The 25819-nt window shown below is 43.8% G+C and overlaps 1 protein-coding gene across 4 annotated transcripts; it reads left to right on the forward strand.

Annotated features, from left to right (window-relative positions):
• Positions 1-17130: 17130 nt before the first annotated feature.
• LOC123426999 (ribonuclease H2 subunit B) lies at positions 17131-24033 on the forward strand. Of its 4 annotated transcripts, none has more exons than XM_045110925.1 (13): positions 17131-17406; positions 17531-17880; positions 19042-19175; positions 19283-19400; positions 19604-19660; positions 19836-19937; positions 20584-20660; positions 20754-20877; positions 21228-21292; positions 22549-22618; positions 23208-23283; positions 23403-23499; positions 23578-24033. In XM_045110925.1, the coding sequence occupies exons 4-13, from the start codon at positions 19346-19348 to the stop codon at positions 23698-23700; spliced, it is 846 nt and encodes a 281-aa protein (XP_044966860.1). In that variant the 5' UTR covers positions 17131-17406; positions 17531-17880; positions 19042-19175; positions 19283-19345; the 3' UTR covers positions 23701-24033. The 4 variants fall into 4 exon arrangements, with proteins under 4 accessions (XP_044966860.1, XP_044966859.1, XP_044966862.1 ...); XM_045110924.1 differs by having other exon boundaries at positions 19057-19175; XM_045110927.1 differs by having other exon boundaries at positions 19057-19175; positions 21231-21292.
• The last annotated feature ends 1786 nt before the right edge of the window (positions 24034-25819 follow it).

Here is a 25819-nt window from a genome sequence, read left to right on the forward strand (position 1 = left end):
GCCGGTTGTTGGAGCTCCAGACGGGAATTGTGAGACAGTCTCCTGATCATCTTGTCCTTCGACTCTAGCAGGTTCACTAGTTTGATCTTGTATTAGTGGTTGCTCTTGATCTTGATCTTGTGCTGGTTCAGGGTCTTGTAGTAGTGCTTGAATATCATGGGGCATATCACCATTGTTAGGCAATTGATGTTGACCGTGAGCTTGATCAACTTGTTGAGAGTCTTCTCTTTGTTCATCGGAAGCGTGTGGGGCTTGTGGGGGTGATGGCTCCACTTGAGTAGAGCATTGTCCTTCTCCTTCGGCCACAAGGGGTTCCTCAATGGGGAGTATTTGACCAATCCCCATTCTTCTTATGGCTTCGGGAGGAATTTCATCACCTATATCACAAAGACCACTTTGCTCCACTTGGGAGCCATTATTTTCGTCAAACTCTACGTTACACGTATCCTCAATTAGTCTGGTGGACTTGTTGAGGACACGGTAAGCATGAGAGTTTGTAGCATAACCAACAAAGATACCCTCATGTGCTCTAGAATCAAATTTAGCTAACCGAGCTCCCTTTTTAAGAATGAAACACTTACAACCGAATACCCGGAAGTACTTGAGATTGGGTTTGTTTCCAGTTAGAATCTCATACGGAGTCTTGTTCAAGCCTTTGCGGATGTAGAGCCGATTGGACGCATGACATGCTGTGTTGATGGCCTCTGCCCAGAAGTTGTATGGAGATTTGAATTCTGCCATCATTGTTCTTGCAGCGTCTATCAAGGTCCGGTTCTTCCTTTCTGCCACGCCGTTTTACTGAGGGGTATATGGTGCAGAATATTGGTGCTTTATTCCCTCATCACCTAGAAACTCATCTAGGGTGTAGTTCTTGAACTCGGTGCCGTTGTCACTCCTAATCATCAAGATCTTTGCTTCATGTTGACGTTGCGCTTCATTAGCAAAGTTGATGACCGTTTGTTGAGTTTCACTCTTCCTTTTGAAGAAATATACCCAGGTATATCTTGAGTAGTCGTCAACAATCACTAAGCAATATTTTCTGCCTCCAAGACTATCAAATGTTGGAGGACCAAACAGATCCATATGGAGAAGTTCCAATGGCCTCTTAGTGTAGATAAGAGTCATTGGACGATGAGCAGTTTCATGAATCTTTCCTTCAATGCAAGCACTGCAAACACGATCTTTAGCAAAGCTCACATTTGTTAGTCCACGAACATGGTCCCCTGTCAGAAGACTTTGCAAAGATCTCATATTGACATGAGCTAAACGGCGATGCTAAAGCCAGCCCACGTCAACTTTAGCCATTAAACATGTCGCAGTCTTAGTGGGTCGCTTCGAGAAGTTCACCACATAGAGACCATTTTCGACATGTCCAACATAGGCTACTTTAAGAGTCTTTCTCCTTAGGAGGACCACAGTGTCGATATTAAAGAATGTGGAAAAACCCATGATTGCAAGTTGACGAACCGAAAGTAAATTGTAGGCAAGTGACTCAACAAGCATGACCTTCTCAATAGATAAATCTTGAGAGACGACCACCTTACCAAATCCCAATACCTTTGACGAGGATGCATCGGAGAATTGGACATGGGTGGGCATAGATGGAGAAGGATGCACATCCACCACTAAGTCCTTGCTTCCGGTCATATGATTTGTTGCTCCACTATCGAGCAACCATGACACCCCACCGGAAGCAAACTCCTGCAATAGATCAAGGCTTGGTTTTAGGTACCCATTTTTTAATGGGTCCTTTTATGTTAGAGACAAGGGTCTTAGGAACCCAGATAGCCCATTCAATATCTTCATCGTAAGAACCAACAAATCTGGCATAAACATGCCCATCACTAGCACAACATAACACATAAGAGGAATTGAGTTTGCCGGCTGTGTTAGTAGGAGCGGTTTTGCCCTTCTTGGGGTTCCCATAGTCCACCTTGTTCCTGTTCACCTTCTGAGTCCCCTCACCCTCTTTGACAAAGATGTCCATGAGGGTGAGAGATCGTTTGTCCTTGTTCTTCCTTTTACCTTTTGACTTGGAGGTAAGTCCAAGTCCTTCCTTTCCTACAACACCCTTTTGAGTGCTCAAAAGATCGTTCAGACTCTTGTCACCTTGTCTGCATGCCACAAGGCCCTTCTCAAGTTTCTCCTTTAACTTGGCATTTTCCTCCACAAGATGAACATGCTCACAACAAGGGTTAGTTGCACAAGTATTATCAATTAACACAAAGGGAGGACAAGTAGAGATCTCCTTGGTAAGCTTTGCTTGGAGTTGATCATGAGACTCTTTCAGAGAGAAATGAACACCTTTCAAGGCTTTGTGGGCCTTGTCAAGTATGTCAAACTCTTCCTTGAGTCTGTCACGGCCAACTTCAAGAGCATACTTTTCAGATTTAAGCATGCGAGTAAGAACAACATCATGATCTAGTTTCTTTTGCATTTTAGCGCAGTCATCGTTATATGACTCCTCAAGAGCCAAACGAAGAGAGCGCTCTTCTTCTAGAGCACTAGATAATTCGGCAATTTCATCGGCATAGTCACGGCTATGTCCCTGAAGCTCGGAGATGGTCTCCTCATGGGACTCAATGAGGTCAGTGGCCTCACCCAGTTGTTCCAAGAGAGCAACAAAGTGCTTCTTGGGTTCTCCCTTAATAGTGCATAGAAACTTATCAAGATCATGCTCATTAAGTTCTCCAACATCACTACCTTCTACACAATTTAACAATGAAGGAGCAGAAGTAATGTTGGTCTTAATGATGGGAGTTACCTGATTGGTACCTTTTGCCATGAGGCACTTGGTGATGTGGTTCTCGTTGGGGGCGTTGAAGAGAGACACCTTCTGGGAAGAGGTAGTGGCGATAGCAACAGTTGCCGTTGCCACTGTATCATCATCATCGCCATCATCATCAGAAGGATACTCCTCCAGGGCCACCATCCCTTTTGGGTGAGGTTTCTTCACAAAGTTGTTCTTGATTGGAAATGATTTGGTTTTGTCTTTGCGAATGAGCTTGCCTCCGTTGTCTTCCCTCTTCTCATAGGGACATTCTGCCACGAAGTGACTCACGTTGCCACAGTTATAACATGTCCTCACTCGTTGTTTGGGTTTGAATCCACTCGAGTTGTTCTTGTTGAAGGTGGGTCTTGAGTTCCTTTTATTTCCCTAGAACTGCCTTGATGCAAGAGCCATGTGCTCATGATAAGCATACTTTGTGTCTTCAGGGCAGCTCTCCTCTTCCTCATCTTCTTCTTCTTCTTCAAGCATTGCTCTTGCTTTCAACGCAAGGTTGGGTGAAGTGGTTTTTGATCGGACACAAGCAAGTGCATTGTCGGCTGTTTCGTTCATGATTGACATTGCAATGAACTCATCCAACACTTCACTGTAAGACAAGGAGTGGAAGTCTGGCCGCTGACGGATGACAGATGACATGGCTTTATTGAAAGGCATGATGGCTTTGAGAAACTTGCGCTTGACCCATGTATCATCCACATCCTTACTCCCATGATCCTTTAGTGCCACAACAATAGCAGTCACCCTCCGATAGAGATCACGAGGGTCCTCGTCTTCCTTCATCACAAACTCATCGGCCTTATCAAGTATCACTTCATAGTTGGATCGTTGAATACTTGAGCTTCCCTTGTATAGTACCATAATATGCTCCCAACAATCCTTGGCCAATGTGAAGGGACGCAAGTGGGGAAGATCTTCAGGTGGCACAGCAGACTGGAGAATAAACAACGCAGAGTGATTATATTGATTGTCTGCATCTTCTCTTGGAGTGAGTTTGCTTGGGTCATGGGGATAATATCCTTGCTCGATAATTCTCCACAAGTTTGTTGAGCTGTGATTCAAATGAGACTTAATAGAAAATACCCAGTTAGCAAAGTCACCTTTCACAAGTTTAGGAGGAGGACCAACAGGATTAAGACGAGGTGCGAGAACGGGTCCTCCATATGTCATGGGAGGTGGAACCGAAGCATATGTTCCAGTCCCATCCTTTTCGTGAGGTGAAGCATGTTGCATACCTTTAGCCGCTTCCTTAGAGGAGTTGGCCTCCGAATCGGAAATGGTGGGTTTAACCACTAAAGCCGGTTCGGGTGAACTTTTAAGACCATCAATTAATTCTTTAAGCATGGTTTTGACTTCGCTCGTCAAGGACGTCTTGAGGGCTGCCATAGCCGTATTCAAGTCGTCCCTTGTGACCGAAGTCAAGTCCATGTCATCGGGTTGCCCACGGTTAACTTTCTCTCCGCCTTCCATACTCTTCGGGTGGTTAAACCCTTAATAAAGAGACGTGGCTCTGATACCAATTGAAAGGATCGATATGGTTGGCTAGAGGGGGGTGAATAGACAACGACCACTTTTTAATTAATCTTAACAAGTTAAGGTAAACACTATACGGGTTCAAAAATAATATGACAATGAGGTGAACCCTATAGAAGCTAACAACAAGAACTATTAAGAAAAGTAAGATATAGTCACAAGCATAAGCAAATACAAAGTAAAGGGTAGAGATAACCACAAGTGGAACCGATGGAGACGAGGATGTGTTACCGAAGTTCCTTCCCTTTGACAGGAAGTACGTCTCCGTTGGAGCGGTGTGGAGGCACAATGCTCCCCAAAAAGCCACTAAGGCCACCGTATTCTCCTCATGCCCTCGCACGATGCAAGGTACCGTGATTCCACTATAGGTGCCCTTGAAGGCGGCGACCGAACCTTTACAAACAAGGTTGGGGCAACTCCACACAAAGCTTGGAGGCTCCCAACTAAACCACGAAGCTTCACCACAATGGAATATGGCTTCAAGGTGACCTCAACCGTCTAGGATGCTCAAACACCCAAGAGTAACAAGATCCGCAAGGGATTGGTGGGGGAATCAACTTTTCTCTTGGTGGAAGTGTGGATCTAGGCCTTCTCAACCAATCCCTAAAGAATCAACAAGTTTGATTCGCTAGGGAGAGAGATCGGGCACTTTAGAGCTTGTGGAGCAACAATGGAGCTTAGAGAGGTAAGAGATAGGGCTCCTCAGCTAGAAGAACCCTTTATATAGTGGGGGGGGGAAATCAGACCGTTTTCCCACTCTCTGCCCGAGTACCACCGGTACTACCGCTGTGCCGGAGCGGTACTACTGCTGGGCCTCCAGCGGTACTACCGCTGACACCAGCGGTACTACCGCTGGCCCCTTGGTAGTGCACAAGCACTACTACCGCCGGGAAAGTCTTCGCAAAAGGGTCCGTCCACGAACTACCGCTAGGTAGGTGGAACAAAACACCTGGAGCGGTACTACCGCTGACCAGGGGCGGTACTACCGCTGGCTAGCGGTACTACCGCTGGATGTAGCGGTACTACCGCTAGCAGTCCAGCGGTACTACTGCTCGCACCAGCGGTACTACCGCCGGGGACCATTTTGCAGAGATTATCGAGACAAATAGGCGAGGGCCGCTCCAAAAGATAAGGAAAGGGAGAATGTGAAGTGTGCGTGTGTAAAGATAGATTCCACCCAAACCTTTCCACTACGGACCCCCTCTTAATAGTACGGCTTTCCTATGACTCAAATAAAGAGAATCGTAGAGAGCGTCGTGCTTCCGTTCCAGAAGAGAGGAGACGTGTCGTCTTGTGCCGTTGATGAGTGTTACCTGAAACCTTGACACACACGATTAGTCCTGTATGGTACTGTCATCAATCACCAAAATTACTTAGGCATAAACTATGCCTCAACAAATGTATGTAGCTCAAGTAACACAAGTAAACCACAAGTAAGGAGTTAGGGTTAAGGATAACCAAGGTCACTGAGACGAAGATGTATCCCGATGTTCACTTCCTTGGAGGGAAGCTAGTCACCGTTAGAGAGGTGGATGTTACCACGAAGGCACACCAACGCCACGAAGGCTCACCCTATTCTCCCTTTGAGATAACACCACGAAAGCGTTTCTCAACCACTAGTGGTAAGCCTTTGAGGTGGCTTCCAAACCCTCACAAACTTTTCCGGGGGAAATCACACGGATTGATTCCTCTCCGAAGAACTCCTACCGCCTAGGAGTCTCCAACCTCCAAGAGTAACAAGATCACGGGGAATGCTCAAAACTTGCTCAAATCACAAATAGCTTGGGTTGAGAGAAGGAGAGGGAGAAGATCTATCTTTTGATTGGAACAACTCTCAAAGGGGCTCACAAATGCTCTTGGGATCTAAGATTTGGAGTGAGCAAATGTGTGTGAGGTGGAAATGTGTTCTTATGAGGATAAGGCTGTGTTAGGCAACCCTCTCACGAAGTGGGAGGGGGGTATTTATAGTGTGGAGAGAAAAAGAGCCGTTGGGGACACTTTAAGTCACATAGGGTCCGGACGTACGACAGTTGTCAGAAGTCCGGGCGACCGCGAGGAGTCGGACGTCCGACAGGGGTCGGTCGTCCGGGGCCTGTAGATACGGTTGAAGCTATTTTGAATTTATAAGTGACCGGACGTCCGACAGGGGTCGGTCGTCCGAGGCCTGTAGGTGTGCCTGAACATATTTGAATTCATCAGTATACGGACGTTCGGAGTGGCCCGGAAGTCCGTGTTATACATCACAAGTTCTATTGGTGGTGGCTTCCGGATTTCCGATGGGTGTCGGACATCCGGTGCTCGGACATCCGGAGGAAGCCGGATTTCCGAGATATAGTGCACACATTCTACTGGTGTTGACCTCCGGATTTCCAGAGCTTCGGCCGGACGTCCGGCCCTAGGACGTCCGGAGGTAGTCGGATTACCGAGATATAGAACTCAACTTCTACTGGTGCAGGCTTCCGGATTTCCGGGACTTGGCCGAACATCCGGGCCTCGGATGTCCGGAGGGAGACGGAAGTCCGAGTTATATGGCTCTGATTTCTCTGGTATAGGATTCCGTATTTCCGAAGCTGTCGGTCGTCCGGCCCTCGGACGTCCAGAGGAGGCCGGATGTCCGAGGCACTGGTTCTGTTTTCAGATAACAACAGAGCAGTGGAGATGTGGTCTGAACAGAAAGTGAAGATGTAGTTTGAGAAAGTTCATCGCAAAACATGTGATCCCCTCTTGATAGTGCGGGATCCCTAAGGACTCAAGAATCATAAAAGAGTACTGATGATCCATACTTGAGTGTATACTTTTATTCGCTGATCATCACTCCGCACAACTAACGTCAAAGGAACTGATACCTTTGAGTTAGCCCTTTCACCTGAGCTTGATGTTGTTGTTCCTTCTTGGCTCAAGTTGAAAGCAAGACATGATGAAGTCTTCAAGTAGCTTTCCCATACACAATGCGGAAAGCCTAGCTTATGTATTTATCTTCATTTGTCCACCATGTGTGAATATCCACAAGAATCAAGCATGTAGTGCTCAAGAATGCTTATCTTGATCTTGTCCTACCCACCATGTGAACATCCACAAGAATCAAGCATGTAGTGCTCAGGAATGCTTATCTTGATCTTGTCCTTGTTAGCACATGAGATTGTCCTTATCAACACATGATCATTGACAATAGTTTCAATGACATATTCGTGCTGATCCACTTGAACTTGCACACCACAATCTTGATGACGATCACCACTTGACGTCATCCTTCATGGGTTGTATGAGATCTTCCTTTTGACGCAAGCCCAATGGAAACACACCTAACCCCCACATAGGAGTCTCACAAAGACCATGGGTTAGTACACAAACATGTAATGGACAATGCTTACCATACCATGGGATCACTTGATCCCTCTCGGTACATCTTATACGCTTTGTGTGTTGATCATCTTGATTTGCTCTTAGTCTAAGATCTTGATCAACCTAGTGTTTCTATGACCATTCTTTGGATAATACCTTGAATAACATCTTGGTCAACATATAAACTCCTTGAACCCAACAGATGGACTTCAAGAGGTGCCTATGGACAAATCCTATAAATATAACTTAAGGCAACCATTAGTCCATAGGGATTGTCATCAATTACCAAAACCACATATGGAGATATATTATGCTCTATCATAAAACAATTGCAATAAACTGACACGATCATATTCTACGTTCATAGTTTGGGTCTTGTCCATCACATCATTCTCCTAATAATGTGATCCCATTATCAAATGACAACTCATGTCTATGGCGAGGAAACCTTGACCATGTTTGATCAACGAGCTAGTCCATTAGAGGCTCACTAGGGACAGTGTCTTGTCTATGTATCCACGCATGTATTTGAGTTTCCAATCAAAACAATTCTAGCATGGATAATAAACGAATACCAAGAACAAGGAAATATAATAATAACAACTTTATTATTGCCTCTAGGGCATATTTCCTACACAGCTCACCGGTAAAATACTTTCCTCATCGGCGATTTGGCGGCAAAGTGACACCAGTGGCGCTGACGGTGGTAGATTACTCAAGTGTGAGTCAGGTGCAGGGAGTGGTTACGAGGGAGATATTTTGTGGTAGTAAAATCCCACCACCCACCCTTTCTAGCACACTTAGAAGGTGGTTATAGTGGTAGTGCTTGGCGCCGGAGGATCTGGGTGCTAGGGCCCGGTTAACGGCGCTCGTAAAAATCCGCTTCCAACCCACCAGATCTGTCTCACGAAGGTAAGAAAGTTCACTACTTTCTCCAATTCCTCCCTGAATGGCTCGTCCAAGCGAGTCCACACACACCATGGAGCTAGAATTCAAGTCCCTGCAGTTGGACGTATAGACTCTGCAACAACAATGAGCCACGGACAAGGAGGAGTTTGTGGAATTTACAACGTTAGTTAACAAGAATTCTACAACACTCCAAGGCAGTTTTACCAACATAGAGTCTACTTTTGATCATTTTTTGCGGAACAACCACAGTAGGGAAAGCAACCTGTAGACACTATTCCTTAATGTTACCTACAATGCCTGAAAATTCCAATACCTTGAGACAAGTCACTGTGTCCCCGGGCCAAGGAAGCATCACTCTAGATGTGCATCTGAACAAACAATAAGGTCAAGTAACCACACTAGTGCTTGAGCCACCAAGTAAGGGAAATCAAACAGAGCAAGGCCATCGCATTCCTTAGAGACACCCTCATTATGGGCATCAATAGACACAGAATCAACAAGTGGAGAAACAAGACCAGGGCCATTACTACTCTGAAGATGAAGCCTTTGACCCAGGATTGAAACAACCCAAGAGCTCCAATTTCAATCCATACGACAGAAGACAAGTGGCAATCGTCAAGCCGGCTAAATACAACATTCCAGAGTTTGATGGGGAAGATGTTGATCAGTGGATAAAAACCATTGAACAGTATTTTGACAATGCCAAAATGCCACTAGAACAAAGAACTGCCTTTGCAGTAACTTATATGAAAGGGGAAGTTGTATAGTGGTGGAGAGGCATGGGATATAACACACAAACCCTACCTTGGCACATATTTTGCACGCACTTGGGAGACAGATTTTCAATGGCTTTTGTAACTGAAAATGTTAAGTTGTTCCATGCCCTAAACCAAACTGGGATAATAACTCAATACATTCAGCAGTCTAAAAAGTTGCTTAACATGATAAGAAGAGACAATCCTTCCTTACTTGGAGATTATTTTGTTGCCAGTTTCATTGCAGGATTGTCTGATTACATTAAAGCTCATCTAGAGTGCCACAAACGTAAAGATCTACACACTGTCATGTGGTTTGCTAGAAGAATGGAGATTGAAGTTCCCCAAAAGAAAACCGCCTTCACCCCTTTTGCAGTAAAAAGACAAGTCAATTTTGACATGCCAAAACCAACTACTACTACTTCAAATCTTGCTCCAAACCAAGATGCAATACAAGAAGCCACACAAAAAGGAGTTTGCTAGAGATGCAAAGAAGTATGGGCCCCTTCTCACACACAAGTTTGCAAATTAACTCAGAGAAACATGGTCCAAGCAATTCAAATTTCAACCTCTGAAAATCCTGACTTGATTTATATCATTGAAAATGGGGAAGACTTAATGGAGTTCCACAAGCAACAAGAAGATGAAGTTCTTGAAATATGCATGCATGTTGTTAAAGGAACATGAACTAGCAAAAACACTTTCACTGTAAATGTAAAACTGGGTAACACAATGGCCACTACCTTAATTGAAAATGGGAGTACTTCCACTTTCATCTCTCGTGGACTCTTAGCTTAGCTAACTCACAAACCAGTTTTAAGCAAGAAACTGAAACTACAAGTTGCAAATGGAGGAGTTTTGTGGAGCCAACACACCTCTTACAACTGTGAGTTTACCATACAAGGAGAAAATTTTACTCATGACTTCAAGGTGTTGGAGTTAGCTCAATATGGCATTATTCTAGGAGTTGATTGGTTAAAACAGTTCAGTCTCGTTGAGCTGGATTTCATACAGATGAGCATGACAGTTACTAAAAGTAAGGGCCATGGAGTAACCTTCAAGGATGAAACTACCCCCTCTGCTACAAATATCAAGGAAACAACAAATCTGGCCAAATTATTGGAGCAAGCTGACTCTGGACTTTTCCTTGTAGTATCTAATTTCACCACTGAACAAAAAGAGGGCAATGTAGTACTTCCCCGTGAGATACAAGCACTTATAGCACAATTTGAAGATATCTTTGAAGAACCTAAGGAGCTACCTCCTTACAGACCTTGTGATCATGCTATTCCCCTCCAAAAAGATGCCAAGCTTGTCAAACAAAGGCCTTACAGACTACCTCATCACCAGAAAGATGCTTTCAAAGAAATAATCAAGAAATTGATTGCTACATGAGTGATACAACCTAGTCCTATCCCTTATGCCTCACCTGCTATTTTAGTAAAGAAAAAGGATGGCACTTGGAGGTTATGCATTGACTACAAAAAGTTAAATGCCATCACTATCAAAAACAAATACCCCATCATTGTAATTGAGGACTCGCTGGATGAACTACATGGAGCTAAATTCTTATCTAAAATTGACCTCGAAAGTGGCTATCACCAAATTAGGATGAAACGTGAAGATGTGGAGAAAACTGCATTTTCCACACTCATGGGATTGTTTGAATTCCTGGTTATGTCTTTTGGTCTCACAAATGGGCCTCCCTCTTTACATTCCCTGATGCACTCGGTGTTAGGACCTCTGCTAAGGAAATGTATGGTTTTCTTCTTTGATGACATATTAATATACAACATGACTATGGAAGAGCATGTACAACACCTCAAGTTGGTTTTCCAATTGCTCACAGAACACAAGTTGTATGCAAAAACTTCCAAATGGACTTTTGGCCAGCGACAAGTAGAGTATTTGGGGCATGTTATTAGTGTTGAAGGAGTTGCCACTGATCCCATAAAAAATCAAGTAATATTTAATTGGCCCGAGCCACAAAATATCACTCAGTTGAGAGGATTCTTAGGTCTGACTGGCTACTAAAGAAGGTTCATCAAGTACGATGACCTCATTTTCATACCACTATTTGCTTCTTTAAAGAAAGACTCTTGTGTATGGACCACTCCTCAACAAAAAACTTTCCTCACACTCAAGAACAAGCTCACTACTGCACCTGTCTTGCCATGCCCAATTTCCAAAAGCCTTTCATCTTGGAAGTAGATGCAAGTGGATATGGACTTGGAGTAGTACTAATGCAAGATGGAAAACCTATGGGATACATGAGCAAAAGCATTGGGCCCAAAGCACAAGCAATGATCACATATGACAAAGAGGACATGGCAATTCTAGAAGCACTGAAGAAATTGAAGCATTATTTTGCTGCCCGTACCCTTATAATTAGGACTTACCAGGAAAATTTAAAATATATCCAGGAGCAATAACTCACTGAAGTGATACAAACACCTGTTGCTTAAACTCATTGGGTACAATTACACTGTGGAATACAAGAGATGCAGAGAAAATAAAGTTGCAGATGCACTTTCTAGAGTTAAGCATGTTGTCTACAGTTTGATATCTTCTACTATACAACCTACCTGGATCTCTGATGTTGTTAAGTCGTACAAGCATGACAAGAAGTGCTGTGAGATAATTGCTGAAGTAGCAATAAATTCCAATAGTAAATGTCACTTCACATTTCTAAATGGAGTTTTAAATTACAAGAACAAAATTGTAGTGGGAGCAACACTAGTCTCATAGAAGATATCATCCGAGCCTTTCACAAATCTGACCTAGGGGGTCACTCTTGGGAATTTGCAACATACCAAAGAGTCCACCAACTGTTCCATTGGCCAATACTTAAACAAGAAGTAATAAATTTTGTGAAAGCATGCCCGGTCTGCCAAATTAACAAAGCTGAGCACACTCCTTATCCTAGTTTACTGCAATCTTTGCGTGTGCCTGACTTTTTTGGTGTCACATTAGTATGGATTTTGTGGAAGGACTACCCATCTCTGAAAACAAGGATCCCATACTGGTTGTACTGGACAGATTCACTAAGTATGCCCATTTTATCTTCATGAAGCACCCAATCTCAATACAATCTGTTGCTGGAGCTTTTGCTCATAATGTCTTGAAGTTACATGGATTACCACCAGTTATAGTCAATGTCAGAGATACAATCTTTACTAGTAACCTTTGGCAGGCACTGTTCAAACAACTGGAGTCAAGTTACACATGGGAACTTCATACCACCCACAAACTAATGGGCAAACTGAAAGGGTCAATCAGTGCTTGGAATCTTACTTGAGGTTCATGGCTTTGAAAACTCCCAAGAAATGGCACTCTTGGCTTGCTCTAGCTGAATGGTGGCACAATACTTCCTTTCACACTACATTAAAATGACTCCTTTCCATGCACTGTATGGATTTCCTCCCCACTAATTACTGAAACAAGTCTGCGTGAATTTATCTCTATGGACAATGTTGAGTTAACACAGAACAGAGTATTGGTGGGCCAAGTACTAAATGACAATTTGCACAAAGCTCAGTCCAGAATGAAGAAGTTTGCACACAGGAAAAGAACTCCCCGTGAAGTTGCAGTGGGCACAATGGTCTATCTTAAGATTCAACCTTACATGCAGACTTCCTTTAGCATACACAGACACCTGAAACTACACTCCAAATACTATGGGCCTTTCATAATTTTGGATAGAATTGGCAAATGTGCTTACAAGCTTTTACTCTGAGAAAACTGCAAGATGCACCCCACTTTCCATGTCAGTCAACTCAAGCAACATATGGCCCTGAAGTGGTGCCCAACCCGTACCTACCATTAGTAGATGAGCAAGGACAAATCAGACTAGAACCTGAAGCCCTTCTAGAGAGGAAACTGATTCCATGACCCCAAGGTAACAACATCATTCCTGTGGTCAAGTGGTTGATCAAGTGGATCAATTTGTCTACAGAACACGCAACATGGGAAGATGCGGCTTTCATTCAGAAGGGTTTTCCTACCTTTGCGCCTTGAGGACAAGTCGTGTCTTGACCAGGGGGTATTGTCACACTGTGTTTTACTGAAGATATAGTCCCCAACTGTTCACCATCCAACAAGCGATATACACCACCCGATCAAGACCGAACGTCTAGGAGCATTCTGCCGAAGCGGTACGAGCAGAGCAAAAGACGAAGCGAGAGACGTCGGATCTTGATCGAACGAATATCATTTAATTACTTTTTACCTCGACTTTGCTTTGTAATCACACATGCTGTGGCGCTGGTTTTACCTTCTAGCCGGCTACTTAAGTCCCGGACTCCACGAGAGCTGTGCATCGAATTGTAATTGGGTTTAACCCTAGCCACAGGTTGGCTGTTGCTTTCCTCTTCCACCAATAGAACCCTATCTAGCTTCCTCCTCAAGCAGGGCTAGCCATGGAAATTACCTCCGTCTTCCTTGATTGAGAGTCCTGGTCGTGACAAAATATTACATGCGCACTCAAAGAAACATTCTCTAGTAACTTCGAGAGAACGAACTGACCATCTCTTGGGGAAAAAGTTTTAGCCATGGGCCAGGTAGGGGGCACCAACTGGTGATCACCCCCTTCCTCCAGACGTGCTTGGTTGAAGGACAAACATCTCAGATTAGGAGTCCTACATAACAGTTACCTCGCCAAGTCTATCTCATTATCTCTTCCCATGAAGTTATATGTCTCTACATTCTTCAATCTGACGTGCTCGAAGTCGACATCATCCCATACCCCCATTATGAGATTCCAAATATGATAAATAGCGTATGTGGAAATGGAAAAGGCAAAACAAACAAGAGCTCTTTTCCTCCAAATTAAAAATAAACATTAGGGGTGTTAAAAGAAAATATGTTCTATTGTAGAAGTTTGATTTTAACCTTGGACTCCTGTATCACTTTACATTAACCCCTTGGCACTATTCCAAACTATTTTGTTGAGACGACACATGGCAGAGATATAACATCACTTACACGTGAACACGTTCTGTGTCAACAGTCAACAACATAAGTACTTATTTTAGAAAAAAAGAAAACTGAAAATAATGATCAGAATTTCTTGGAAAATTTGAAGCCTTAATTTCGGTTCGGAACTTGTATAAAGTCAATAGGAAAAAATGGATCCAATAGTTCACTGATGACATGCATTTTATAATAGTCAATCCAAAAATTCCTACAAAACTTTCCTCATGATCAAACCGAAAAAGGATTCAATTGTTTTTTTTGCAAATACGCCTAGTTAGCGTATCTTTGTATTGACAGAAAGAGTGAAACAAGAGGCCGATGCCACGAACACATCCACTTGAAGGTATGTTCATGGCAATCGTACGAGCAAAGGGAGATTGGGTTGCTCAACCCCTTACACGATTTCACATTACATGGGTAAGATTTCTAAGTCCTTTGGCTCCGGCAGTGGCCCAGGACCGGGCTTCGTCTTTGACAGTCGCAACCACAATGGGGGTAGAGGGGGGATCTTATCAAAGATGATCGCGTTGCGGTGATACCATAGTGTCCATGCTACAAGGCCGACAATGGTCGTGAGCCCACGTTGTTTAGCGACGAGCAACGTGAGAAGGGCGGCGGTTAGCCAGTCGAAGTACCCAACGGTACCATCGAGCGGGGGTGTGTTAGGGCTACACCAAGCAGGGATCTCATGCCAAATGACACGCGCGAAGATGCATCCCGCCAAGATATGCTACAAAGTTTCCGGCTCCAGCAAGCAGAGGACACATGCTGGTTCATGCGGCAGGACACGGCAGGCGAGCCTATCGGCGAACCAGCAGCGGTTCACGGAGGCCAAATACAGGAAGAACCTAAAAGACAGAGGTGATCCAGACTGCCACACCAACTGCGAGTGCTCGGACGTCGTGGATCCAGTGAAGAAGGCGATATAACAAGAAGAGGGCACACGCTGCAGTTTGCGCCTGATCTCCACGTATTCGAGGATGGCCGCGGATCCCGGTGGACCTTGTATGTGAGTGATCCAAGTACGGTCAAGCAGATCCGTGGCCACTGTGAGGGTGCGCCGCTTTCTGGCCGGAACGAGGGCAACCAATGCAGGGGCCAAGAGGGAGATTGAGCTACCCTCGGGACACGGGTCTACCCATAAGCGGCATGCAGTGTCGTCACTCAGAGTCGAGGTGGTGGATGCCCGGAAGAACTGAGATGCCTCGGTGTCGTTAGGTAGCTGAAGATGCGACATGGGCGAGTGTGGTCCGTGGCCTGTAGCCAAAGCCAGCGGACTCGGTGGGAAATCCCGGTGCGGTGACGGTACTGGATGCCAAGTCCTCCAAACTTGAGTTGGCGACAGACACGCGACCAGCTGACAAGGCATGCCAAAGGAAGTCTGTGATGATTCTATTCGCCTTCTTGAGGATTGAAGGGGAGAGCGCCATGACGAGGAGGATGTGGACGGGCATAACAGTCAACACTTGTCGAACCAGGGCCAAGCACTCGCCATGCGTGAGAAGCGCTGCTTTCCATGTAGCAAGCTTGCTCACTAGATTGTCGACCAGGGCCATCAGGTGGGAGAGCGGAACCTTTCAGAGGGAGAGGGGGAGGCCCAGGTAGCTCATAGGGAATGAAGAAACTGGGTTGTTGAGCGTCGCATCGATGACATCGACGGCCGAGGAAGGGCAATGGATGGGCACGACCGAACACTTGGCGAAGTTCGTGCGTAGGCCGGAGATGTCCCCAAAGAGGTCCAAGAGCTTGCCGACCATGGTGAGCTCAAAAGTGTCGGGGTGTGAGAAAACAACCACGTCGTCTGGGAACAGGGACCCACTGGAGGCAGCGTGGCATTGCGTGAGACATCGGATGATGCCAGACACCACAGCGTGCTGCAACAACGAGTTCATGGTGTCGATGACCAAGACGAAGAGCATCGGCGAAACAGGGTCACCTTGAAGGAGGCCCTGACAGTGAGCAATGGATGGGACTGGGTTGCCGTTGATCAGAACGTGAGTGGAGGCCGAGGACATGAGTATAGATACCCACTCCCGCCACTGTTGGGCTGAAGCCCAAGTGTTGCAACACATGGAGGACACTTGTTAATCTGGAGAACTCTTTTTCCAATATTAATAATAAGTTACAAATATTTATTTTTCAAACAATTATATTTTAAAATTATTATTTTCCTGCTCTCTTGAATATTTTTTCTTGATTTCACAAACTTTCTATTTTTTAGTTAAGTTGCCAACACGGCAAATGCTGGCGTGTAAAAGTGGGAGGGGCTGCAGTAAACTGATCCAAGAGATCAAGGTTTAAAAATGGTGTTGCAAAGTTCAAGGTTGAAAAGTGAACTTTTATCGAAAAAGGCTTTCGTCCCGTTTTATATATAAAGCAAATCATCAAACCACGAGTGTACATAGGTTTAAATTAGAGCAGAAATACACACACACCACGGTCACGACACCAAGTACTCGAGAAAGTGAACTTTTAAAATAGTTCAAAATCGAACAGTCCATCTTTTCTATTTAAAATAAGTACATAATACAAGAGGGGAAGCCAATCTTAGGGCCAGTTCTTTTATAGCTTTTTACAGCTTATTGTCAAAATAAGTCAGAAGCTGAAAAAAACTCGTTTTAAAAAAGCTGGCTTAGCTTATTTTCACCTGTACTAGTGCAATGGAAAAAAGCTCGATGAAACCAGCTTCTCGCGGCTTCCCGCAAGTGAACCGAAGGGGTATACCAAAATGTGCCTCTTGTTTGATGGTATTACAACAAAACTGCCACCGAGTGGTCAAGGAAAAAAACGGGGTCAACGACGCGCTCTCGCTCCCGCACTCGACCTCGCGCGAGCAGCAGGCTCACTCTCGTCTCTGTGCTCTAGGGTTCACAAGCCGCCACCCCCCGCCGCCACCGCCACCTCGCCCCGTCGCCCCTCCCCCGGCCGGTCCCCTCCCTCCTCGCGGGCGACCTACTCCGCCGACGCCCCTCCCTCCCCACGGGCAGGCCACTCCGCCGACGCCCCCTCCCTCCTGTCGACCGGTCCCCTCTGGCCCCTCCGACGACCGCCTCCGCCGACGCCCCACCTCCGTTCCCAATCCCCTCGTCCTGGCCGTGAGGCATCAAGGTGAGCAGCTCGTGTGAAGTTTTTGTATTGGATTTTCTCCAGCACCCTCATCTGATTTGGTATTGTGATGATATGGATGTGTTGATATGGTGTGTTGATATGGGCTGGGGATTCAAATCGCTAGAGGCGCCGTGCTCGATCCAAGCGCGGGGCGCGGTTGCACCGGGAGTTCCAGCTCCGTCAAACCAAGCAAGGCCGCCGACCAGCGGCGTCAGTGCCAAGGTGGGCCTCGGACTCTGTACGGTGCCTTCGAACGCTGGGCCTTATTATGGGCTTGCGAAGGGCAGGTGGGCCGAATTGACAGATCAGGGGCTCAGGGCAACACCGAAAAGTGGAGACGCGGGACGGCGTGGCGCCAAAAGGAACCCTACCGCGCCGTGCGTCCATCCCCTCCCTCCGCTTCGCTCCCCCTTTCGCCTCTCCTGCCGGCGCGACGCAGAGGCGGTGCCCCCGGCGACCTTCCCGGCCTCCCAGGTATGCGTTGCACCGCCCGCTTGGCACTGGTATTTGCGATTTGTGTGGTCTGGCTAAGTGCAGCTGGAGCTTAACTTTCACGGCGTGAAGATTACTACTACCTCTAGATCCCGCCCTGTCAATCCGGTGTCCGGCGCCACCAACGCCACGTGATCTTCGTCGCCGGTGTTCTTCACTCCCAGCAGTCCATTTTTAACCCCGTTTGGATCTCAGCATTCAGGCATGGAATCAGCGAACTGAAATTGAAGTCCCCTGGACAGCGCTGTTTGGCAAATTCCATTTCACTTGCGCGTCCCTCCTACGATGCCGAGCCTGCGGCCTCCGTTTTTGCGGAAATTGGCCACGCCGGCTCCATACTGCTTCGATCTCCCGCGGCGCGCCCACTCCTGTCTCCTCGACCTAAAAGTGCACCTACATCTTCCTACTTACGACTCAAATTTCTCACTATCTATTCCAAATCATTCGATTTGGGATTTCTAAACCCTAACCCCTCTTGGCCTCCTAACAACTAGTAGTACTTCTTGCTGTTTTCTACATTTTTCAGAATATTATGAAAATGACAATATTTTCACGTTTTTAATTGTAAAGTACTGTATAGTCATTAAACGTAAGCATATTTTGTGATTTACTGTGGGCATATAAAAGATGTACATCACTCTAATGTTCAAACTGCTGAGAAGCAGCAATTCACCAGTTCACCACTGTGTACACCCAAGCAAGGATTGGAATTTGCAACTGCTGGATTCAAGCTTGCATTTTCTTGTACAACCAAACAACAGAAGTGGGACTGCAGCCTATTTCAATCCCCAAGGCTGATTTGGTATTGGACCCCAATTCAATTCCATGAGCCCGATATCTACAGGCAGTAATGGGGTTTGGACATTGCAAAAACCCAGGTTAACTCCTGAAGGGACACTAAGTCCATGTCTAATTGAATGGAATTTAATTATAATATTTTTTTCCTTGATCTGGCACACCATAGACCAGTAGAGCATATTTTGTCTTTTGAGTTGAGCCACACTTCAATTTCATTTAGAAGAATATCACTGGAACTGAGTAGTTCAAGCACTGTAACATGTATATTTTCAAAATTTCTGTGTGATAGTCCTGCCAAATGAAGATCTCAGATAATTTATGCACTTAAATAATGTATAATCTCAGTTGTTTTGTCCGTAGGTAAAACCTGGCACTGCATCTCACAGTCAGACAGAGGCAGTTTAACAGAAAAGTATTAGCTTGGCTGCCTCAGCAGTACCTTGTTGGCAGTCCAGAAGATACTGCAGAAATCGTTGGTGGTAAGTTCTTTATGCTTGGGTGACCCTTCTCTGTTTTCGTTGTTGTTGTACAGATAAATGCAGTCTTATGTAATTAGTCCCTTTTTGGATTAATCTGAACGATGCAGTAGAACCAGAACCCAAACCGGTGCCACCAGTAACAAAGCTGAAGGAGCCAACGACCACTACTGATGGCATTGTGGTGTGAGAACATGGCGTTGCCGCCCCGTGTTCTTGTTGCTCCCCGTGAGTTCCCCCAATACCCTCGACATTTCTAGCACTGCTTCCACTGCTGTATGGTGTATTCTGTTTTAAGCTCTGTTAGTTTGTGTGGCTTGGTTGAAAGGACAGCAGGATGTAATAAGTCCGCTAGCTGGTGACCGCCTCTAGCATCTGATTTGTGGTGGGAGACCCACATTTATACTCAGACCCATCGTTTTTCTTTTCAGGCCCTTCTGGTGCCAATGGCCAAGGGAATTTTCTATTACTTCGCCATCCGAAACAAGGTGCCCAAGCCTACTACTTCAGTATAAGTTTCTGATCGCCGAGGACGTAGAAAAATAAATGATGATGCTTGTGGCTTGTGATTTGTCTATTGCCAATTTAGAGTAGTTCTGTTGTAGAAGCATCTTTTAAAGGTAAACTAACAGCTTGCATTGACTCTTCCTTATCGTCAAACAGAAGAAGAAACACAGTATCTGTTCACTGATGGCCAACTTCATGAATTCAGTTGGTTTAAGGAGCGTTATGGTTCTTGGTTCTTGGGTGATTATGTCTGTGAAGGTATGGTAGAAGCATAAACCAGCCATGCAGTTTTGCCATTCCACTGCAAAACTTGATTTACTTTCCTTAAGGGTGAAGCCCATATCTTACTGTTGTTTTGTATAGGCAGTTTATATGGTTTGTTGGTTTGTTACCTTGCTTCAGCAAACCTGCCAGTTAAAATGTATAACCCAAGAAAATCAGACATCGCCTTATTTCTAAGGGACATAATAATAATATAAACTTATAAGTGAAGGATGACGTTCTTCTCATTCTCTATTTTGCATATCATGTACTCCCTCCGTTCCTAAATATAAGTCTTTTAAGAGATTTCACTAGATGACTACATACGAAGCAAAATGAATGAATCTACACTCTAGATTATGTCTATATACATCCGTATGCTATCCTCTAGTAGAATCTCTAGAAAGACTTATATTTAGGAACGGAGGGAGTAGAACACATCCACATAAATCTACTCCCTCTGTCCCGAATTAGTTGACTCAGATTTGTCTAGATACGGATGTATCTAGACACGTTTTAGTGTTTGATACATTTGTATCTTGACAAATCTAAGACAACTAATTTGGGACGGAGGTAATACTTTGCTTCTGGAGTGAATTTCAGTACCTGGTTTTGCTAATGAATCCTGCTTTCCTTCCTACAGATGGTAGTGTTTACTATTGCACGCTTGTTGACCCCATCTTCGTTCTTCTACCACTTTTCGAAGCTGCACGTATGTTGGTATGTGCGGTCAAAGATAAATTTCATGGTACATGATTCTTATTTCATCTATTTTTTTTCAATTTAAAAGCAATTCCTTTCCCTGTGTTGCAGAACGGTAAGGATCTGGGAAAATTCAGACAGCTGGATGAAATTTTATACGTTGAGGGTTATCCTGGATATCAGAACCTCATGAGTATAGCAGGAAAGCATATGGAACTGGTTTGTGAAGTTAAAGGTATGTCTTTGAAATATACATTTGATGTACAATTACAACTATATCAAGTTGCTGTGACATTGTTAATTACTAGTACTCCTTGCAAGTTGCAACCTGATAGTTCTTCCCTTTGACCACTTGCTACTGCTTGTGTTCGAAACTATACCATTACTACATTAGACAGTTCATACATGCGATCTTGTTTTCTTTTTTCTTGGATGGTGATTTCCTACCGGTTGTACTGCCAGAGAAAATAACTTTTACCATTTTTTGTTGTTTTTGGTACAACTTATTTCCGTACTTGTATACTATGAGAACATATCCAATAGTTCTTGAAGAATCATTTCGTTTTGATGTTATCTTTGCTGCAGAAGTTGCTAATATGAAATTCTTCAGGCTAGATGATTCCAAGGTCTTAACTTGGCTGTGCTGTAAGGTAGGTTGTGTTAGTTCTTACTGTTCCAACTTTCATTTGCTCCCCTATTGATCTTTATCCTTGTTGGAGAAGGCTAGTTCTGCATTGCATTTTATGAAAGTAATGATGTGAACTGCAGTTAGGGTGGGAGGTATGCTATACCACATTAAGAAAACATGCATACTTACCTGATTATTGAAATCACTTAAATGTTTATTATTCTTTGCCCTGAACAAGGGTGTTAACAATGAAGTCCCAAGTTCAGACTACTAAGTCATAATTTGCCCACACCATTTTGTAGTTTGCTTTGATTAAATAGGTTGTAGAAGAAGGCAGGTTCAGAAAACATTGACCATATTGGACACTTCGTAGGGTATATGCACGATTTGTTCTTTATTTGTCATACCCGGAACCATAGCCAACTTACATACCCCCTGCCTTAACTGCATCCAGAGGCTGGCCCCGGAAAATATTGAGTTGACAAGCGGGGCTGTGGCACCTTCAAAGAGCGCAGTCATTCTGCAGTATCCATATCCTCTATAACGTGAGGATGATGGGAGATCACACTCCCTTCATCTTGTCAGGGTCAACACTCCCTTCATCTTAATCCAGCTGTTGCAGCTATCACTGGCTTGCAGTGCGATTAACTGAAGGGAGAACTTTGCAAGCACCTTGCCACACTTATGAGTGAAGAAGCAGCCCATGAGTAGGCGTGAGATTGCGCTTGTTTGCAGAGAGGGCATCCGCTGGGGTACTGCAATCCTCTGTGATTAAGATGTCAGAGAGCAATTGCTGAGAAGGCGACGAGTGTTCACTGTAATGACTACTGACTAGTGAGCAGTCCTACAGCATGATCATCTGAGTGCAGGAGGCTGCTTATTATACTGATGAGCTGTTTCTTGTGAAAAAATATTTGAAGATATACCACTTCATTGGGAAACCAATGTAATGCATCTTGTCATGTTATCTTCGTGTGTGGAGTTGGCGCTGACAAAAACAAGACAAAAGATAAAATGCATCACTAGTCACTAAACCAGGCAGTCAAAGCTAACAACAAGCATAAACATGAACATAAAATGGATATGCACTGCCGTCACTAGTTCACTTAATCCTTAAATGAGAGCAAGAAGGATAACAGTTTCTCATGATAAGTTGCTACTCTGTTTTGATTTGTTTCCGTAATTACAACTTCGTTGGTGAATTGAATTCCAAATCATACTTTTTCACTTCCTCTGTACTATCAACAACTAAATATGTACTCTCAATCTCATTTACAGGTAAACAGTATAAAAGAGGCTATCTCCAAGTTAGGTAAAAATTATGCTGCTCAAGGAGAAAGAGAACTGTGTATGTCACTGTAACTTGCCGTCATCTTATTGCCCAGTTTGTTTTTGCAAGTGTCTGTTCATCTCTTAATCAAACAATTAAATGTTGCTCGTAAGTTCCACATTTATATGACCATATTATTGAACATGGGCCATTAGTGTGATCTATATCCAACTTGCCTTAAGCTATGACAATAGTCCTCGGACTTTCTTTTCATGCAAATTTTGACTGTAAACTTAAGGGAGCTTTATTGTATATTGATCTAAGCCCAGTGGAGGGGTACAGAAAAAGGGATAGATCAAGTTATATAACTTCGTTGGTACCCTTGCTTCTGTAATACAGCTGAGATTACCCTGTCCTTGTGCCAGTATTACTGTACATGTGGTATGTACTACTCCCTCCGTCCCAAATTAAGTGACTCCACTTTGTGCTAAAGTTAGTATAAAGTTGACTCACTTATTTTGGAACAGAGAGAGTACTTCATTATGAGAAATTCCAATAAAATTGAAATTCCTGACCCATGTCAGATTGTAGAACCTTAGCTTAAAATTTTCTTGATAAGGTGAACTGTGTTGCTCTTATGGAGCTCTTTTTACTATTTGTGCTACAGTGAAGGAGGCTGTACAAATAATTCGCGAAAACCTGAAGGGTGAACCTTGGCTAACGGTACTCTGCAAGAAGTTGCAGTAAGACTTATTTCTTTGGACAAGAGTCAGTAGTTCCCTCAGCAAAGTAAAAGAAAAGAAGAATTGGTAGTTCCGTATTGTCCATTTATCTCATGCTAGCACAATCCACTCCACTGCAGATTAGATATCAATGAGATCAATGATATGGCCAAAACCAATGACACGTCATTTTGTGCTGATAGTTCTCCGGTACCTGCTCCAGCTTGTCCCTCGGAGGTAAACTCCTTGAGAATGCTTGATCCTTTTTCAACGCTCACACCATGTTCTCTAAGCTTGTGAAATGCGTCAATACAGGGGGGCGTAGGAAATGGCAGTGCCAAATCAAGCAAAGGGAGACCTGCAAAGAAACTGAAGCCTGAGGTAGGATCAAAGAACATAAAAGACATGTTCCGAAGGGTGACAAGGAGTGGGAAATAATCCCGTACCACCTGATATTGTCATCAACACCTCACAAGGTGCTTGGTATTCTTGGAGTTTCCGGGTTATCTCCAAATTGGATGTGCTGAGATGCCATCGACTATTGTTGGTTCTCCCGACCCAGAAACCTGCATTAGTTCTTTTTTGAACCCTGTTGAACTTGTATTAACTGTAGCATTAGTAAATTAGCATTGTAGGCGTCGATTCGGTTAATTGGACTATGAACCTTACTGTATTACTGGAATGTGTTATTTGTACCCAATTTGTTAATCTCATTGAGCTACTTGCAGAGGCTGTATGCCTGTAACTGAATATCTACAGTTGCTTCAGTAACCTGAGCTGGTTGTAATCTATACTCCCTTTGTCCCATAACATACAAACATCTTCTATTATGGGGCGGAAGGAGTAGTTTATTGTGTTCATGCTGGCATCCCTAGTAGCCTATATGAGACTTTGATATTCAAGAACCGGTAGTACCCATTATATAGCATTTACGTAGTCATGATTCCAGCATGTCGGGAGGAAAAAATAGCTAAGTAACTTGAGGACCTCTTTTGATTTATAGGATTTCTAAAATGTGTGAATAGGAAAAACATAGTAGTAGAATATCATGTATTGAAAAACATAGCATTCTTCGCAAGAGGTTGGGTTGGATGAGAATTTTCTTGCTCCACTTTGGATTTCTGGATTGAGAAACCTCTATCTTTCCTCCCCATGCCACATCAACAAGTCATCTATGCAATCATAAGTGCAATTTCTTTATCTAATCTATTCATGCCACCATGCCACCTCAGCAAATCATGCATCTAAGTCGTAAATAAATAAATAAACACTGCTTTTTTGTGTGTGTGGTCATGGGCGGTATATGTATTAGATGCTTGGAACAAATCTATGTTCATGCTTCATAATTTGGTAAAGAAGTGCCCCGTTAATTTCAATCCAACATTTTTTTCTTTTTTATATATATATATTTCACGTTGTCATGTGCTTCATATGTTTTATTGTATTTAAAATGCAAACTGAAAACATCCTTACAAATTTTTTTGGCATAGCTGAAATAACTTTAGAGCCTCCTTGATTCAAAGGATTTCGTGAATAGGAAAAACATAGGAGTAAAGGGTCATGTCATCTTGAAACTACAGGATAACATAGATGTTTATGCACAAGAAAAAATATAACACTCTTCCCAAGTGGTTGGAGTGGACGTGAATGCCCATAAGACTCCCTGGATCGCTGGATTGAGAACATATGGATATGATGAAGATAGAAATCTGGCAAGTTTGCTAGTGTAAAACATATGATTGCAAAAAACATAGGATTCTTCACAAGAGATTGGAGTGGATGCAAGTTTTCTTAAGACTCTTTTGGATTGCTGGATTGAGAAACACATAAATAAACACAACAATCTATCATATTTGTTGATTCTCAAAAAAAAATCTATCATATTTGTTAGCACGAAACAAAAATTACAAAACACATGAAACTACAAGACTGCCCATTTGGATGGAAGACAACAACAAAAACTCGATCCTATGCGACCGAGTCTTAAGACGTTGGAATAGATGTTTCGAATCCTATGAAATTGAGGCATAGTAATCAAACCCATAAGAATTTAGGTACTCCCTCGGATCCGAATTAATTGATGCAACCTCTATACAATATAAAATGGACATAGTATAGAGCCCGCGTCAATTCATTCAGATTGGAAGGAGTAGCACAATTCCTTTAATCCATAGTGGGGTGGGTGTGTGGGTGTGTGTGTGTGTGGGGGGGGGGGGGGGGAGGGAATTCTAGGATTGTAATTCTAGTCTAGCAAAGTCCTATAAGATTTACAATCCAAGGAGGGTTTCTAGTGCAAACGAATCCTATGGCCAAACATCTTATGAATCGCAATCCTACAAATCAAACAATATACATATAGGAAAAGATCCTAAAAGTCAGAAGAATCCTAGAAAATATATACTATATAAAAAAATTTCTTTGAATTTCCTATAGAAAAAACTTTGGATCAAATAGGTCCTTAATTTGTCTTGGGAGAATTCATGTGATGCCCTTGCTGCCATTGCATTTAGCAAGTGTTTTCGTTGTTCTTGGGTAGGTGCGGTGCAGGTGCAAATGC

The sequence above is a fragment of the Hordeum vulgare genome, chromosome 2H, assembly GCF_904849725.1.
Source record: "Hordeum vulgare subsp. vulgare chromosome 2H, MorexV3_pseudomolecules_assembly, whole genome shotgun sequence".
NCBI lineage: Eukaryota > Viridiplantae > Streptophyta > Magnoliopsida > Poales > Poaceae > Hordeum > Hordeum vulgare.